Here is a 19,963-nt window from a genome sequence, read left to right as displayed (position 1 = left end):
TTACCTTATCGACTGTTTACACTGCGCAGAATAAGGTGCAGAGAATTATTATTATTATGATTTTTTTACATTTTAGTACATGAGCTACAGTGGAGATTTATTGCATTAAATGAACCATTAGACCAGAGCAAGATGGCGACAGCAGTGCTAGTAGGGTTGCTACTTTTGCTGGAATAAAGGGGGTGGGGCATATAGAATTGGGGGTGGAGCAGTGATGACATAAGAGGCAGGCACAATGAAGTAGGTGGTCACGTAGACGCAACTGGCTGAATTTCCATCCATTTTTCTTAATGTTGTAAACCAGACAGCACACCACAGTGGTGGCAACCCAATCTCTTATCTATATTCTGCCAGATTATTGTTCGGTTTCCACAAGGCTGAAAACCGAACAGAAACTTGAGACCCAAACAAGCCTTAGAAAAAACGAACTGTTCAGGTCAAAACCAAACCAGCGTCAACCCTAAATCACAAAAGGACAAGATGGCAATGGAGACAGTTTGGGGCAGATTTGTATTTTCAATTTTTTTTTTATTGTTAAAACTGTCAAATTCGACTAGGGAATTATCCAAACTCAATTGAAGTTTTTTTTAAAAAAAATTCAAATTCGATTTTCGAGATTTATCATACCCCGCCCTTGGGCACCTATCACAGCCAAAATCAAACACATATTAACAATCTGACTAGTACAAGCTAAACACGTTTAATCAAACTACATATATAGTTTTTTGAAAAAACTGCAGGTTTTAAAAAAATCCCTTACTTTGTCAAATGGATTCTTTCACTGAGGGAGGCCATATTGAGACTCTAACAGAGACTCTAATGTGCAAATTTCAGGAGCATGCTCAGATTGTAACACTGCTTTGAGTATTCTACCCAGAATGCCTTGTTTTAGTAAACTCCTCCACTAGAAGTATCCACTAGAAGTGCTGCCACCTGCTAACTTCCAGCAGGTGGCAGCACTACTGTACAGCAGCTAACACACAGGTTTGGCTGATTTGAAAATAGCTTAGAAGGGTTGATAAGCAACAAGGAATTTGAACTGAGCATGTGCGAGATTTCAGAGCTACAGTTGGCTGGGAAGATATAGGTAGGAGGAGCCAGTGAAATCCAAGATGGCTGCCTCAGCTAGAACTGCAGGGGAGATAGGGGAGATCTTGCAGAAGGTATAGTGAGCTGATCATTTACATTATACAAACAATTCTAACTGTTTTAAAAATTGGATTTCTTAAACTTTCACACAGTGTATTTACTTAGTAAACGATTTTGGTCATGATTGGTGCCCTTTAAGATTTCAAATTTGACTATTCGCGACCTAAAACCTACCAGGTTCATGTATACGTCAATGGGAGAGGTCCAGGAACCAATATGGAGGTGTTTGTAGCCTTCCTGACATTCAAGTTTTTTTCTGAGAAAAACCTTGAAACGAGTTTGGTCGAAGTTGAATAGAATTCTATTTGAGTCGGTAAAATTAGTCCGAGTTTTATTTTTTTCATAAATAACCCCCAATCGAATTTCGAGTAAAATCAAATTCATTAGAGTTAAAGAAAACTCACATGAATTCAAAATTTGAACATTGATAAATGTGCCTCCCCATATCAGGACTGACCCTTGTCCTTTTCGTTGCTGATGTACAATTGCCAAACGTCTTACTATAAGTCAGAATCTTATTGTATCTCCCTGTCTTAAAACTGATGGGAATAGGAGTCTAGAGAGTCTTGTGCGTAATCTACTGGGTTTCAGTTCTCAAAAGATAGACTGCTTAGACAGAACTTTCTGCGGCAAACACAAGAAACTTCTGCATCTTGAGTTCTCCAATGCTTGCCAATAGAGACACCAAGCACATTACGATGTTATCTTACGCTAATGCCAGTGTACCTACCCAAAATACTCAACACGCAGAAATAGGGATGTAGCGAACGGCGGAAAAAATGTTCGCGAACATATTCGCGAACTTGCGTCAAAAATGTGAACGGTTCGCGAACGTCGCGAACCCCATAGACTTCAATGGGAAGGCGAATTTTAAAAGCTAGAAAAGACATTTCTGGCCAGAAAAATGATTTTAAAGTTGTTTAAAGGGTGCAACGACCTGGACAGTGGCATGCCAGAGGGGGATCAAGGGCAAAAATGTATCTGAAAAATACATTGTTGACACAGCGCTGCGTTTTGTGCTGTAAAGGGCAGAAATCACACTACGTCACTCAGGTGATGTTTCTGGACACGGAATGTGAAAAAGCTCACACAGCTAGGTGGCACTTGGTTAAAGACTGGGCAAACAATGCCTGCAAGGGCAACGTATACAGTAGTGGGTACGGAATATATTATTGCTGCTGTAAAAACATCACTCAGGTGATGTTTACGGACACGGAATTATTATTGTTATTTAGACAGAATGTGAAAAAGCTCACACAGCTAGGTGGCACTTGCATACCTCCCAACTGTCCCTCTTTTGACCACTCAACCCCCTGTCCCTCTTTTGTACTGGAAAGTCCCTCTTTTCTCTGAACTGAACAGCCAGAAAAAAAAGTTTCTAACTTAATTAGCTTTTGGCAGAGAGCTCAGAACAGCTAACAGGTGCAAATAAGATACTTTGTAACAATTTTGACTCTGGTTGGTGCTGGTAGTGGTGAACTACTAGGAGGAGCAGCACACCAGTCCCTCTTTTCTCTGAACTGAACAGCCAGAAAAAAAAACAGTTTCTAACTTAATTAGCTTTTGGCAGAGAGCTCAGAACAGCTAACAGGTGCAAATAAGATACTTTGTAACAATTTTGACTCTGGTTGGTGCTGGTAGTGGTGAACTACTAGGAGGAGCAGCACACCAGTCCCACTCCCCAACACAACTAGACTAATAGCACTGGGCTCTTATAGTAGCAAAGTAAAAAAACAAAAAAGAAAATAAAAGCAGTCCTTACAAGGACTATTGGGTTATTACAGCAGTCAGCAGATGAGATCAGAAGCAGTGCCCACAGCAGCTACATACAGAGCACTGCAGTAGAAGGTAGATTACTAGTCAGCAAAGCTAACTAACCTAAACTCACTGTCCCTCAAATCCCTGCAGAGTTCTGTCCCTACAATACAGAGCAGTATCAAGTAGATTACTAGCCAGCAAACTTACTATCAACTGTCCCTCAAATCACTAAACAGCTCTCTCCCTACACTAGCTCTTCCAAGCACACACAGGCAGAATGAAAAAACACTGCAGGGCTTCAGTTTATATATGGAAGGGGAGTGGTCCAGGGGGTGTGGGGGTGGTCCAGGAGGGAGAGCTTCCTGATTGGCTGCCATGTATCTGCTGCTCTGGGGTGAGAGGGCAAAAATAAGTGCCAGCTAAGGCGAACCCAAATTGGCGAACTTCGCGCGACGTTCGCGAACATTCGGTGGACGCGAACGGTCGATGTTCGCGCGAATTAGTTCGCGGGCGAACAGTCCGCGACATCCCTGCGCAGAAAAGGAAGAGCACATGCCAACAACAGCCAGCCAAACATAACCGGCACCTTTATGATCAGCAGAAAACAGGCTGTAGCACATCTCATTGCCTTCAGGCAACCAAAGGTCAGTGTCTTTGAACAGAATAATGGCATAACTGAAATAAGGATCATTTCTATTTGATCTTGGTCACATTGAGTCCATTTCCATTTTACATCAAAAGAAAAAGTCCCAAGATAATAATTAGCTTCATCCCCTGACGCCGTTAGGGTCACAGGGATGTCAGACAGAACGAAACTATAACTCTCAGAAACTGGTTAAGGGTGCAGCTTGTACTACATAACAATCAGAGAGTATTAGTAGTGATGGGTGAATAAATTCGACTGATGCGAATTTGAGGTGAATTCCAGCGTTTCGCCGCTGGCGAATACATTCGTGAAACTCCCGCAAAAATTTGCCGGTGTCATAATATTTTGGACGCGCGTCAGAAAAGTCGCTCACGTCAAAATCGCCGGGTGTCAACACTATTCAGACGCCCATTGACTTTAACACCAGCATCAAAATTGACGCAATCGACTTTTCGAACACGCGTCCAAAATTTAATTCATAAATTGGTTGTTTGACAAATTTTGTGGGAATTTTTTCGGTGAAGCGAAACGGGAGAAATTTGCCCATCACTAGGAATTAACCTTTTTCTAGCTGTGTGTTTTTAAAGGAATTTATCCTTTTCCTGTTGCTATTTACTGTTTTACTATTTACTTTTAGTTCAGTAGCCAATGGGACCCAGCTTTGCATTGGAACAGGCATTGGGTGCTCTGCTGCTGGCCATGGTGTGGTAAGAAAGGTAAGCCATTTTATTTTTGACTGGGACACATTTGAGGACATGTTTTTTGTTATTTCTGTTGATATAAAGCCTTAGCACCACTGGACTGAAGGGAAATGTTATTTATAGATTGCTTTGGAGAAGGAGAACAGGAAAGTAAATTGGTCAAAATTAGAGATGCACCAAATCCATAGATTGTAGATCCAGCCGACTTAATCCTGAATTAGGTTAAAAACTTGAAAAATTCTAGGTGTTTTTTTTTACAATAAAATCCGAATTTTTCGAGATTTATTATATCCCGAGGATGGAAAAAGTCTGAATCCGAAGATCCGGCATCTCAGACCTGCCGAGGTTATATATAAGTCAATGGGTCAGGTCCCTATCCGATTTGGAAGTTTTTGTGGTCTGTGCTGGAATTAGCCAGAAAATCCGACTATTAGCCCAAAAATCCGTCTATTTTGGGCTTTTCAGGGGAAAAATCTGAAATGTTAGGACTTTTTCAGGAAAAAGCCCAAAAAATCATAAGATTCGGGGAAAACTCTGAAATACTTGTACAATTCGGGTTTTCGCTATTGAGTTTTTACACAATCCGATTAAATAGAGCTTTTTTTAATAATAAATAAGATCCCATTATAGATACATTTAAGATAATTCTGATGAATAGTAGTCAACTGCACATAGTCACTCCAGGGAACCACCGTAGACCTGATGCTAGCTCCAAGGTTCTCAGAGTAAGCTTGCTTTGTTGCATTGGACATAAATGCAGCATAGTAAACTCTGAGTGCAAATACTTTATTATTATGTGAAAAAAGACCCTGCATCATACGTAAAAAAAAAGCGGCCCTTTGCACACTCCTCTTGCAGTTGTAAATGACCCTTATAGTTAATAAACAAGACATGTTATTGTTCGCATCCTCTGATTGTATTTTAGTACAAAACATTTCCAACCCCTTTCATTTAATAAAGCCTGACACCTGTTAACTTCTGGTGAGACTAGCTGAATCACAAGTTAAATGGCCCCCTACAAATGTAAACATACAGAGCAGACCACAACAGAGCCTGACGCGCTTCCACTTTCCCAGCTGCACTTGACTCTGACCCAAAGTATTTCATGAAAAACATGCCTGCCAAACTACATAAGCTGCTACATGTGCAACAGAGCATGCACTTATCTCTGCATATACCCAGAATGAAGCTGCTACTCTTCAGACTGGGATGCCAGGGACCCACCAGAAAAACTTAAGAGCATGGGCCCATTAGAAAACCTAAGACTGTGGGCCCACGTTCCAAATTATTATTCCTACTCTCCTAACACAAACTCTTTATTCTCCAAGTCTTTTATTTCTACTTACTATACTCAATTCTTCCATTATTAAGTATTTTTTTTCCCCATAAAGAAATAGGTAATGACCATGAAATAGACCAAATGTTTAGAAGCAAGAGCCCCCCTGACACCTGGGCCCACTGGGAGTTTTCCTGATATCCTGGTGGGCCAGTCCGACACTGTCTGTTACGAGAGGTTAGAGAAAAATAGCCCAGTGGGATATACATTGAAACATATAAACATTTGCAATTAATCATTTCATAACTGCATCTTTCCGGCTTATGAAGCTATTGTTGTCTGGGAGATTTGTTCCAAAAAACCCATCTTTTGTTCCCAAAGCGCTTCCTGAAACCAACGCTGATGGCGGCGAGATTACCCGCTGTTGCTGTGTTTGGATCCCCATTTAACTCTTTGCAGGATCCTATTCTCGCTCCCAGTATTGGAATGTGCCAACAATAATGCTCTGAGAAGGGAAACGATGAAATCATTTATCTCCTTTATGTGTGCTAAGCCGAGCAGGAGGGAAGGGCAAGCAGGGGGTTCACAGCAAGCTATAGAGTGGTGATTAGTAACAGCTGACAGTTGCAGACTGAGACTCTCTTTTCTTTGGTTACCTCATTGCAATTGGCAAATACAAAGAGCCGACTGTCCGAGAGCCAAGAATCAGGAGAGCAGAAGCAGAGAAAATAGCAGCACAGATTCCTGTAACTGAACACTGCTGCTACCTGAACAATGGCATCCCCAATAGATACCTTTTTATGTTCAAGCCATTCATGGAGCATGGCACAACATGGCACATGGATTTCTTTCCTGGGGCTGGAAAACCTCTAAGAAACAGATATCTGATGTCTATTGTTCAGGATACATACATCTGAGGAAAGAAAAGGCTTCTCCGGCAGGGAAAGTGCTTCCCACTGATATTTTCTGCCCTGATTGCCAGAGTGTGTTCATATCACATTTTTGTTGTGATTATTTAGAAAATAGCAGATTTTTTCAATGCAATAACATGTCTTGCTTTAGCATCAGCCTCTGTTGGAATTGCTTCTGCTTCCAATGTCTGTCCTTATTTTAGCATCAAAAATTACTTAAATTCATCAACTTTATTGTTGCTCTTTCTACTTAAATCCATAGGAAGGAAAGCGAACCAATTAAGTGGAACAGGATGGGAAACTTCTCTGCCGTCCCTCAGTCCTCTGTCTTAAAGGGATTCTGTCATGATTTTTATGATGTAGTTTTTATTTCTAAAATACACTGTTTACACTGCAAATAATTCACTCTACAATATAAAATGTCATTCTTAAACCAGCAAGTGTATTTTTTTTTTAATTCTAATATTGGTGTGTATTCAGCCATCTCAGGTCATTTTGCCTGGTCATGTGCTTTCAGAAAGAGCCAGCACTTTAGGATGGAACTGCTTTCTGGTAGGCTGTTGTTTCTCCTACTCAATGTAACTGAATGTGTCTCAGTGGGACCTGGATTTTACTATTGAGTGTTGTTCTTAGATCTACCAGGCAGCTGTTATCTTGTGTTAGGGAGCTGTTATCTGTTTACCTTCCCATTGTTCTGTTGTTAGGCTGCTGGGGGGAAAGGGAGGGGGTGATATCACTCCAACTTGCAGTACAGCAGTAAAGAGTGATTGAAGTTTATCAAAGCACAAGTCACATGACTAGGGACAGCTGGGAAACTGACAATATGTCTAGCCCCATGTCAGATTTCAAAATTAAATATAAAAAAAATATGTTTGCTCTTTTGAGAAATGTATTTCAGTGCAGAATTCTGCTGGAGCAGCACTATTAACTGATGTGTTTTGAAAAAATTAATTTCCCATGACTGTATCCCTTTAACTAAAGAAGTAGCTAGAAATGTTGTACATTATGTTTTGTGCTTCTGTACCAGCCCAAGGCAACCACAGCCCTTTAGCAGTAAAGATCTGTGTCTCCAAAGATGCCCCAGTAGCTCCCCATCTTCTTTTCTGCTGATTCCCTGCACATGCTCTGTGCTGCTGTCACTTACTGAGCTTAGGGACCCACTCACAATATACAGTTCACATAGAATAGAAATGTCACAATATAAGGCTGATTAGTAATTAATACAGATAATTACTATATGGCAGCACTGTTTTTTTCCCGGTGTCCTGTTGGCTCAGTCCGACCTGTCTTTTTATAACTTAATACATACAAAGACAAGGATGTGGAGGAAGAAATGGTTACACCGACTATATTCACTATTAAATATTGTTTCAATTTTGTAAAATTTCAATGATGTAACAAATGTGAGATTAATGTATATACAATATTCCTAAATCATTTGGTCTCAAAGCTCTCCAATAGGATCAGCCGTGATGCCCCAATGGCCCAGTTCACATGCCATGTCACTTATACTGGTCATGGGAGTCATGCCCAGCTGCAGCCATTGGCTGTTTCTAGTGAATGTGCCTTTGCGTCGATCGCTTTATAATAAAGGGCTTCTTTGACCTTTAATCTCAGGGTCAGTAAGGCGGTGAAGGCCATCCAGGATCAAAGCCTCTCTGTTACCACCCAGTCTTGGATCTGGCCCACAAAAGGAACAGAATAAAGTCAATGCTGAATCTGTGCATTGCTTTTGTTTACCCGGACGGCCCTTTCATTGATAAATATGTGGGTTCCACACAAACAACTTGCATTGCTGCATAAGGGTCAGGGCACACGGGCAGATTCGGGAGATTAGTCGCCCGGCGACAAATCTCCTCTTCTTCGGGGCGACTAATCTCCCTGATCTGCCTTCCCGCCAGCTAAAATGTAAATTGCCGACGGGATAGCACTTGGAGCAATTTGTTTTCCAAAGTTCCTCTTCAGGCAACTTCGGACGACTTAGTAAAACGAATCGCCATCCTGCTGGCGATTTATATTTTACTATTTGTCACTGGGCGACTAATCTCCCCGAATCTGCCTGTGTGCCCTGACCCTAAAGAAACAAATTTACAAACAAATTTTTCTGAATCATACAATTTTGCTCCTGTTTAGCACAGTTGCCGTTTATATACATATATGGTAAAGGTATAGGATCCGTTATCCATTAACCCAGTATCAAGAAAGCTCAGAATTACGGAAAGGCCATCTCCCATATACTCCATTAAAATCAAACAATCTAAAAAATTTTTTCAAAAATTCCTTTTTTCTCTGTAATAATAAAACAGTACCTTGTACTTGATCCCAACTAAGATATAACTAATCCTTATTGGAAGCAAAACAATCTATTGGGTTTAATTAATGTTTATATATATTTTAGTAGACCTAAGGAATGAAGATCCAAATTACAGAAAGATCCATTATCTGGAAAGCCTCAGGTCCCGAGCATTCTGGATAACAGGTTCCATACCTGTATATATATATATATATATATATATATATATATATATATATATATATATACATATATGTGTGAAGAATGGCGGCACTCACAGGATTTTCAGGCGAAATAAAGAAAAACTTTTTATTTAACTCAGAGCTAAATAAAAAGTTTTTCTTTTTTCTTTATTTTGCCTGAAAATCCTGTGACTGCCGCCATTCTTCACCTATACATTTACCCTGCTGGCTCGGGCACCCAGGTACTCTATCCTGTAAATGGTGTGCACCTTTGGGACGAGTAGGATTGTTTTGCCTTTATTAAGCGTGACATTTATCTTAGTTGGGATCAAGTACAAGGAACTGTTTTATTATTACACAGAAAAAGGAAATCAGTTTTAAAAAATGTGATTATAATAGATGCTATGGGAAATGGCCTTCCCATAAGTTCGAGCCTTCTCGATAGTGGGTTTCTATATAATGGATACCATACCTGTACTATATATATATATAATACACAAAAGCCATGAATATCCTGTAAATTATATCCTTATAAACGGTGAGTAGTGATGTCATCAGTTATAAACGGTGAGTAGTGATGTGATTTCTGTCACATGACTTACTAAAATTTGTGTATTATAATAAATAAAGTACCCCCTGTTGTAAAATATGAGGATATTAGAAGTTACCTCGGAGTTCCATGACCTGTATAAAAACACTCGGCCTTCGGCCTCGTGTTTTTATATGGTCATGAAACTCCTCTGTAACTTATAATATCCTTATATTTTACAAGAGGGGGTACTTTATTCACTATATATGTCACTGTTTAGATGACAACATTCTCACACACACACCATGCCATGCCCCTGTGCTTCTATCCTTTCTGGTTTCTTGTAATGGGAATAATACACAATAGAAGACCTATGGGAGTTGACGGAAATAGTATGTGGCCAGCCTACTAGAGATGCAATGGTTGCCTGGCAAAATGCTGAAAGACATCATTAACTCTGCAAAAACTTGGACAAATAAAGCAAAAGGAAAATAAATAGACATCCAACTGCTTATATTTCTGCTGGACAATATAATAATAAATAATACATACTGTGTATCCTGTGCTTGAATGGCTGCCCCCATGGCTACACATCAGCTTGATTATATTAACTATAGTAGTACTTATCTGTTATCTACTGTGTATCCTGTGCTTGAATGGCTGCCCCATGGTTACACAGCAGCTTGTTTATATAAACTATAGTAGTACTTATCTGTTATCTACTGTGTATCCTGTGCTTGAATGGCTGCCCCCATGGCTACACAGCAGCTTGTTTATATAAACTATAGTAGTACTTATCTGATATCTACTGTGTATCCTGTGCTTGAATGGCTGCCCCCATGGCTAAACAGCAGCTTGTTTATATAAACTATAGTAGTACTTATCTGTTATCTACTGTGTATCCTGTGCTTGAATGGCTGCCCCCATGGCTACACGGCAGCTTGTTTATATAAACTATAGTAGTACTTATCTGTTATCTACTGTGTATCCTGTGCTTGAATGGCTGCCCCCATGGCTACACAGCAGCTTGTTTATATAAACTATAGTAGTACTTATCTGTTATCTACTGTGTATCCTGTGCTTGAATGGCTGCCCCATGGTTACACAGCAGCTTGTTTATATAAACTAAAGTAGTACTTATCTGTTATCTACTGTGTATCCTGTGCTTGAATGGCTGCCCCCATGGCTACACAGCAGCTTGTTTATATAAACTATAGTAGTACTTATCTGTTATCTACTGTGTATCCTGTGCTTGAATGGCTGCTCCCATGGCTACACGGCAGCTTGTTTATATAAACTATAGTAGTACTTATCTGTTATCTACTGTGTATCCTGTGCTTGAATGGCTGCCCCCATGGCTACACAGCAGCTTGTTTATATAAACTTTAGTAGTACTTATCTGTTATCTACTGTGTATCCTGTGCTTGAATGGCTGCCCCCATGGCTACACAGCAGCTTGTTTATATAAATTATAGTAGTACTTATCTGTTATCTACTGTGTATCCTGTGCTTGAATGGCTGCCCCCATGGCTACACAGCAGCTTGTTTATATTAACTATAGTAGAGTTTCTAAAGCAAACACAGCAGTTGTACCAATGCAGCTCAACAGTACATAATATTGTCATTTATTTAAAACATGTTGGTGTTACTGTTCCTTTAACTTTCCCCTTGAGTTCCAGCTTCTCCCTCTGTGTACTCACTTTCTGATATGCAGATTAGCGCAGAGCGGGAGAATGAATCGCTACCATTGTTGCCGTGAATTACTAATTAATTGTATACAAATACAGCTCTATAATTAAAAAGGGAAGGACAAAGTTTTCTGGGTAACATTGTGTATTTCACTAAAGTCATCTACATTATAAAAAAAAGTAACTGTAGAGAAATCCTGATATTTCCTTGTTTCAGATTTACAAGCAAAAAAAGATAGGTTTTGCTGGATCTTGAGAAGTAAAGAATCTGCATGTTATAAAGTTTTAAGAAAGTTTTAAGAAAAGTAATACAGACTTTTGCTGTAACGAAACTCACCTTATAGAACTAATTCATGATGAAGATAAGTATTGTAAAAAAAAAATAGTGATTTATGATTTAAAAAAATAGTGAAATGCTTTGATGCTGAATGGTAAAACCTGTTCTGTTTTCTCTACTTTTTGTATTTCCACCCTGTAAAAATGCAAGTTGAGTCATGATTGTATATAAGATACTGCTGACTCAAGGGCAAGGAGGGCCTCTCTTCTTGGTTTGGCTAAAAACATTCAAATTAGTTAATATCATTAGAATTATTAATCACAAGTATATAGAAACACCACCATATTCTTCAGTGCCTTACAATAGAAATGTATATACATAAAGGAGAAGGAAAGGTCAAATCACTGAGGGGTGCCCCCCTCGATGATTATAATGGTTTATACCCCGAGTCGCTATTCCTATTAGCAGAAAACTGTACCAGGCCAGGGTACTTCTCAGCGAGCACCATGGAATCCTCTTCTACTTTTTCTTTCTTCAATTGATCAGGTCCAACCAGGGGCGATCCGTGGGGTACTGCCGCCTAAGGCAGCAACCCTGATGCTGCCCCCTTCTCCCGATCCGCGCTTAAAAGTTTTAGGGGCGCCCCTTATTGAAATCCAGCGCTGTTAACTCTAGGGATGAAAACATAATTCTGCCTCTTTATAGGTCCCTGGTGAGGCCTCATCTGGAGTATGGGGGCAGTTTTGGACTCCAGTCCTTAAGAGGGATATAAATGAGCTGGAGAGAGTGCAGAGACTAAGTGCAACTAAATTGGTTAGAGGGAGGGAAGAGTTAAATTATGAGGGGAGACTGTCAAGGTTGGGGTTGTTTTCTCTGGAAAAAAGGCGCTTGCGAGGGGACATGATTAGACTTTACAAGTACATTAGAGGACATTATAGACAAATAGCAGGGGACCTTTTTACCCATAAAGTGGATCACCGTACCAGAGGCCTCCCCTTTAGACTAGAAGAAAAGAACTTTCATTTGAAGCAACGTAGGGGGTTGTTCACAGTGAGGACAGCCAATGAGGACAGTTAATGACTATAAGAGTGGCTTGGATGATTTCTCAGACAAACATAATATCCAAGGCTTTGGTGATACTAAACTCTACAATGAATATACAGTAGATATTGGTGTATATAGTTTATGTGAGTGTATGGAGGGGTTGGTTTGAGTGTGTGTAGGCATGTGCACTGGGTTTTATTTGGAGGGATTGAACTTGATGGACCTCAGTCTTTTTTCAACCCAATTTAACTATGTAACTAACTATGTAAATTGCCATAAAGTGCTACAAAAATACTTGAATACAAATAATCTGTTTTCAAAGCCACTAGCCCTTGAAACCACTTCCATTGGACTTAAATAACATGTAGAGTTCCTCAGCATCATCATCACAGCTGGTTTCTTGCTGGAGATTAGCCTTTTTTTTTTTTTAAACATCATGGAACAATCCTTTCCATAGAGCCGCCCATATGGAGCTGTTGCTTCAGTCCATCCTCTCTGGGGGGCACATGGCACACTATTTGATTTATCAGACAAAATACAGCCTTGCCAAGTGTCTCCAGGCAACAGAGTTTCATGATTCTTCAGCAGCTCAACAATCTCATGGGAAATTGAACTTAATAGCTGTTCCCTTGCAGATCCTTTGTTTGCACAAGGGTCCTATACCGTATTTCAGACAATATTCAACAGTACTTGTTCTTTTTCAAATGAATCACCTACCTAATCATGGCCCATAAATAGCAGCAGTTCTGAGAACCTGCAATTGTGGCAGATACTTTAAGCTTGAGGGCTGCAAGTTGGACATCCTTACAGTAATGTGTCCGGCAATATGAATCGGATAATAATAAGGTAGGGTACAGGTATGGGACCTATTTTCCAGAATTCTCTGGACTTGGTGTTTTCTGGATACGGGATCTTTCTGTTATTTGGATCTCCATGCCTTAAAGGGATACTGTCATGGGAAAACATGTTTTTTTAAAAAAAAACACATCCGTTAATAGTGCTACTCCAGCAGAATTCTGCACTGAAATCCAATTCTCAAAAGAGCAAACTGATTTTTTAATATTCAATTTTGAAATCTGGCATGGGGCTAGACATATTGTCAGTTTCCCAGCTGCCCCAGTCATGTGACTTGTGCCTGCACTTTAGGATGGAACTACTTTCTGGCAGGCTGTTATTTATCCTACTTAATGTAACTGAATCAGTCTCAGTGGGACTTGGCTTTTACTATTAAGTGTTGTTTTTAGATCTACCAGAGAGCTGTTATCTTGTGTTAGGGAGCTGTTATCTAGTTACCTTCCCATTGTTCTGTTAGGCTGCTGGATGGAGAAAGGTAGAGGGGTGATACCACTCAAACTTGCAGTACAGCAGTAAAGAGTGACTAAAGTTTATCAGAGCACAAAAAGTATGAATAAATGCCATTTTCTATGCTGAAATCCAGCTGTTTAACAGTTCTTCTCTTTCTGCATCATTTGAAAGCCTGGCAGGGAAGGAGGGACTAAACACTGATGTTACAAATTGTAACAACTACTCCACAGCTTACAGACAGCATGCAGGAACTACATAACCCACAATGCATTGCACTGGGATCTTCCTTATTGAAATCACATGTGCTGGGAATTGTAGGGTTTGGAGGATGCAGGCTAAGGACAGATGGCTGCTGATACAAAGTAACAGTAGTCAGACAGCTCAGCAAAGTTGTCAGACAGATCAGCAGGAGAGCAGGGGGCTAGGCTTAGGGAACTGACAGAAACCATTAGAAATCTGCATATTGTTTAATTGATGTATATTGCAAAGTTGCTTGAAATTATGTTTATTTTTTAAAAAGCTTAAGTTATGTTTTTATGGGGTTCCCCTTTAAATGTGAACCACCCCTTTAAAGTTACTAATATCCATATTTGCAAAAGGCAGGTATTTCAACCACCCCATACCTCCCAACATTTCTGAAATAAAAAGAGGGACAAAAAAGTTTTTACCATGCCGACTTTGTGGCCACACCCCTCTAATTACCATGTTCATTTTACAAAATTTGGCAAGTTATGAAAGTTTGAACATAATTCTGTGGTTTCTTTTCAGTTATTACAGTTTTGCTAATGAAGGTGAATTGCCTTTTAAGCTGTGAGTCTGACTTCTCCCAAGGGACATGTTATCTTATATTGTTACAATGACTTATTTACTTATCTAGAAATTGTTACAAAAGTATCTTATCTGCAGCTGTGGCTGTTCTGGGCTCTCTGCCAAAAGCCAATTAAGTTAGAAACTTTGTTTCTTTTTCTAGCTGTTCAGTGCAGAGAAAAACGGGGTTTTCCAGTACGAAGGTGGGACTGCGGGTTGAGCTGTCAAAAGAGGGACTGTCCCACTAAAAACGGGACAGTTGGGAGGTATGCCATCGCATGATATAAAATTATTATCTCACATCCTATAGGGTTTGCAATTGCATCTAGCTGGTTATATAGTCAAATATTTCAATCACAAATACAACAACGTAGAGCCAAGACTAGGGATGGGGGAATTTGACCCGTTTCATCAAAAATTCCCCACCGGCGAAATGTCGCAGATGCCCATTAAAGTCTATGGGCGTCAAAAACATTTTGTCGTGTGTTTTTTTTTGGACGCACGCCGCCATACAAGTCTATGGGCATCATTTTTTCAGCGAAACGAGGCGAAAAAATTCGCCGATCCCTAGCCAAGACTAATAATATTTCAACATTTTACTTAAATCTCGTATTTAGATTTCCTCTATCTGATGGAAAGCATTGTATAACACCATCAACAGCTATTTTAATGGCTTAAAATAAGGGAGGGTTGTGCAATTCTTTTTTTTTCCTTTCAAGGGAGAAGGATATCATGTAAATCACCCCAAATCTTGTAAATCTATAGGACAATGGACCGGACAATGAGCATTCCTCACTGAATCACCGCCAATAATGCCTCGAAAACAAGCGCATCCATTCAGGGCCTCTATGCTAAACTCAATCCATCAGATGAGCCTCTGTCTCTATCACTGAACTTCTGCTTCAGACGACTGCAGATAACTCATTGCAGGTGGGACGGAGATGCAACAACAGTTCAAGTGATATGCTAATAAAGGGAATATGTTAAAGGGTAAAATATACTCTACAAGATTTAGGGAGTTATTTTAAAATACTCTACTTTTTCTCACTATATAAATAAAAATTATTTTGACCAAACTCCCAAACCCGAAGCCCTTTAATTTACCAATAAATCCAAATGAAAAAAGTAATTGCGGGGAAAAAGTTACAGCAAAATCATGCGTCAAATAGAATCTTGCCACTTTTTCGATTTCATGCCAGAAAACTGAATTATCGAACATAATTGTTATAGGGACACCTGCCATTGACTTTTAAATGATTTCGATTCTGATTTTTAGTAGCTTTGAAGCAAAATAAATCTCCAAAAATTTGAGTTTTCCCCCTAAAAAACTCAAACAGAAAAAGTCGACTAAAGAAGTAGCTAGAAATGTTGTACATTATGTTTTGTGCTTCTGTACCAGCCCAAGGCAACCACAGCCCTTTAGCAGTAAAGATCTGTGTCTCCAAAGATGCCCCAGTAGCTCCCCATCTTCTTTTCTGCTGATTCACTGCACATGCTCTGTGCTGCAGTCACTTACTGAGCTTAGGGACCCACTCACAATATACAGTACACATAGAATAGAAATGTCACAATATAAGGCTGATTAGTAATTAATACAGATAATTACTACATGGCAGCACAGAAACCAGTGCAATTAGCATCAGAATTTAATAATCAGCAAACCTGTAGCATCAGCTTATATTAAAGGGGAAGCTCATTTTCTGCTGGATAATTAGTGACGAGCCCTAAGCTTAGCTTCTCAACAGCTGCTCAGAGCCCACTGAGCATGTGCGTGTCACAGACACTTTCCAAGATGGTGACCCCCTGTGACAAGTTTGAAGTCCTGGATCATTGCTGCTATTGACAAGCTGAAACTTTAGCCTCGTGCAATAAGTTCAGCGTATAAAATATTTGGCATTTTTACCAGTATCAATTTTCAGGGTTTAGTTCTCCTTTAATTATGTCCCTTTTATACCCCCAATCACAGTAGTCATCAACTTAGATTTGTAATATTGACCTCCACCAAAGGGTTAAAACAACTTTCCTTAAACACTTGTTTAGGTGGGTACTCACAAACAGGGAATATCAACTTGCACGTAAAAACATGAGGCGCTTCTTCTTGTATGAACTGTGAATCAACATGCAGCAGCGAATAGTGTAAAAATACCTTTTTAATATTATTAAAAACAAAGCTTAAAATGCACTCACATGGCAAAAGTTTAAAAAGAGCATATCTTTATGCACCGTCCACCTGGAGGCTCCCCCTATATGCACCAGTCCGCACAGAAAAGTCCCAGGTTGATCAGGCTTGGGAAGTTACGTGAGCGGTCGTTTGTGTACGTTCGTTCCTTGTGTACACCATCACAATCGGTTTCCACCGATAGGGGGGACACTTTGGTGCTTCACACTTTGTGCTTTCCTTCCAGTGTAGGATATAACGGTATCCCTATTGCTCCGCCGCTAACTCCCGACCCCAACCATCTTCATAACTAGCCACAAGCGATGTGTTTAGCCTGAGATACCAATTGCTTCGAATGCCAGCGAAGCAATTGGTATCTCAGGCTAAACACATCGCTTGTGGCTAGTTATGAAGATGGTTGGGGTCGGGAGTTAGCGGCGGAGCAATAGGGATACCGTTATATCCTACACTGGAAGGAAAGCACAAAGTGTGAAGCACCAAAGTGTCCCCCCTATCGGTGGAAACCGATTGTGATGGTGTACACAAGGAACGAACGTACACAAACGACCGCTCACGTAACTTCCCAAGCCTGATGAACCTGGGACTTTTCTGTGCGGACTGGTGCATATAGGGGGAGCCTCCAGGTGGACGGTGCATAAAGATATGCTCTTTTTAAACTTTTGCCATGTGAGTGCATTTTAAGCTTTGTTTTTAATAATATTAAAAAGGTATTTTTACACTATTCGCTGCTGCATGTTGATTCACAGTTCATACAAGAAGAAGCGCCTCATGTTTTTACGTGCAAGTTGATATTCCCTGTTTGTGAGTACCCACCTAAACAAGTGTTTAAGGAAAGTTGTTTTAACCCTTTGGTGGAGGTCGATAGCAAAGGAGGGTAACACATATATGGTGAAACAAGTGGTTTGTTTCTCACACAAGAGGTGGCAACATCCTATAACTATATTACCCTATTTGCTTGTTTGTCTGTCTCCCGCGCCTTTGTCGCTGGCTTTTTTATTTCAGTAACAGTTTTGCGGACTTGGAGGGATACAAGTAGGAGCCGGCTGGGATCTGTGGACACAATTGAACCTTGGGCCTATTCTCCTTTTAGGATACTTCTTAGATTTGTAATATGTCTATATTTTTTAATTATTTTTGCACCTTTGTATTGTGCCCTTTCTCAACCTGGCAATTTAAAGGGATACGGTCAACAAAATGAAAAACCTAAAACATATACAGGTATGGGGCCTGTTATCCAAAATGCTGGGGACCAGGGGTTTTCCAGATAAAGGATCTTTCCATAATTTGGATCTTCATACCTCAAGTCTACTAGAAAATCATGTAAACTTCAAATAAACCCATTAAGCTGCTTTTGCTTCCAATAAGGATTAATTATATCTTAGTGGTGGGATCAAGTACAAGCTACTCTTTTATTATCAAGTACAAGCTACTCTTTTATTTTATTATTTATTATTTTATTATTACACAGAAATCATTTTTAAAAAATTTTTATTATTTATTTATTTTATTATTACACAGAAATCATTTTTAAAAATTTGAATTATTTGGATAAAATGGAGTCTATGAGAGAAGGCTTTTCTGTAAGTCGAAGCTTTCTGGATAACAGATTTCCGGATAACAGATCAATACCTGTAATAGTCTTTGAATTGTAATATTTTCTGAAAATTTGAGATTACCTGTCACTAAGCTGGATACAATCAGAGGGAGGACCAGCATCTGCAGCATTCTCATGAGCAGCTCCCCTGGGAAGGAGAAGTACTTGATCTCTCTGAACGTCATGTGATACTTTCGGACAGAAAATCCCAGGATGATTCCTACAGGGAACAGAAGAGGAAAGGATGTGATCATCTCATGTCAAACCAATACTAGTCAATAACACAGCAAATACAGCTCCAATCACCAATGCTGCTCTAATAGAGATATTCATTAGGGCACTTCTAACTATCAGGTACACCAGTTACATCAAACTAGTCGCCAGTGGACTTCAAGATCGGAACTAATGCTTAAAGGTGTTGGTCGCCGTTAAATTTACTTTTAGTATGGTGTATCTCACGATAATGATATTGTGAGACAATTTGCAATTGGTTTTCATTTTTTTTTTACTATTTGTGGTTTTTGAATTATTTAGCTTTTTATTCAGCAGCTCTCTATTTGCAATTTCATCAGTCTGGTCTAGGGTCCAAACGACTCTAGAAACTATGGATTGAATTAAATAAGAGACTACAATATGAATAGGAGAGGCCTGAATAGAAAGATGAGTGATCAAAAGTAGCTACGATTATAAATCTGTAGCCTTAACGAGCATTTGTTATTTAGATGGGGTCAGTGACCCCCTTTTCATCTGGAAAGAGTCAGAGGAAGAAGGTAGGTAATTCAAAAACTATTAAAAAAAATGAATGCCAGAAAAGTTGCTTAGAATTAGACTTTCTATTACATACTAAAAGTTAACTTAAAGGAATGTTCAGTATAAAAATAAAAACTGGGTAAATAAATAGGCTGTGCAAAATAAAAAATGTGTCTAATACCGTTAGTTAGCCAAAAATGTAATGTATAAAGGCTGGAGTGACTGGATGTCTAACATAATAGCCAGAACACTACTTCCTGCTTTTCAGCTCTCTTGGTTTCCACTGATTGGCTACCAGGCAGTAACACTTTAAAGGTAAATTGTTTTAAAGGAATTACAATAGAATGTACTGTTGAGCTGCCCTGGTAGAACTAGTGTATTTTCTTTAGAAAAACTACAAGCTGCTGTCTAGCCATGGGGGCAGCCATTCAAAGCTGAAAAAGGAGAAAGGCTCTGGATACACAGCAGATAACAGATAAGCTCTGTAGTATACAATGGGATTCTTTAGCACTTATCTGTTATCTACTGAGTATTCTGTGCTTGAATAGCTGCCCCCGTGGCTACACAGCAGCTTGTTTATATAAACTATAGTAGTACTTATGTGTTTTCTACTGTGTATCCTGTGTTTGAATGGCTGCCCCCATGGCTACACAGCAGCTTGTTTATATAAACTATAGTAGTACTTATATGTTATCTACTGTGTATCCTGTGCTTGAATGGCTGCCCCCATGGCTACACAACAGTTTGTTTATATAAACTATAGTAGTACTTATCTGTTATCTACTGTGTATCCCGTGCTTGAATGGCTGCCCCCATGGCTACACAACAGTTTGTTTATATAAACTATAGTAGTACTTATCTGATATCTACTGTG

The 19,963-nt window shown here is 39.5% G+C and overlaps 1 protein-coding gene across 1 annotated transcript in view; it reads right to left on the bottom strand.

Moving 5' to 3' along the window:
* The window catches only part of slc1a3.S (solute carrier family 1 member 3 S homeolog), a 46,040-nt gene that overhangs the window by 14,882 nt on the left and 11,195 nt on the right, over positions 1–19,963 (bottom strand). The window contains exon 3 of the mRNA XM_018244526.2: positions 18,422–18,559. Within this exon, the coding sequence (XP_018100015.1) occupies positions 18,422–18,559 (138 nt within the window). The remainder of the gene's footprint in view (positions 1–18,421; positions 18,560–19,963) is intronic.

Source organism: Xenopus laevis, chromosome 1S (genome assembly GCF_017654675.1).
Source record: "Xenopus laevis strain J_2021 chromosome 1S, Xenopus_laevis_v10.1, whole genome shotgun sequence".
Classification (NCBI taxonomy): Eukaryota; Metazoa; Chordata; class Amphibia; order Anura; family Pipidae; genus Xenopus; species Xenopus laevis.
The sequence above is the reverse complement of the archived record's forward strand: the minus strand, read 5'-3'. Positions and strand labels throughout refer to the sequence as shown.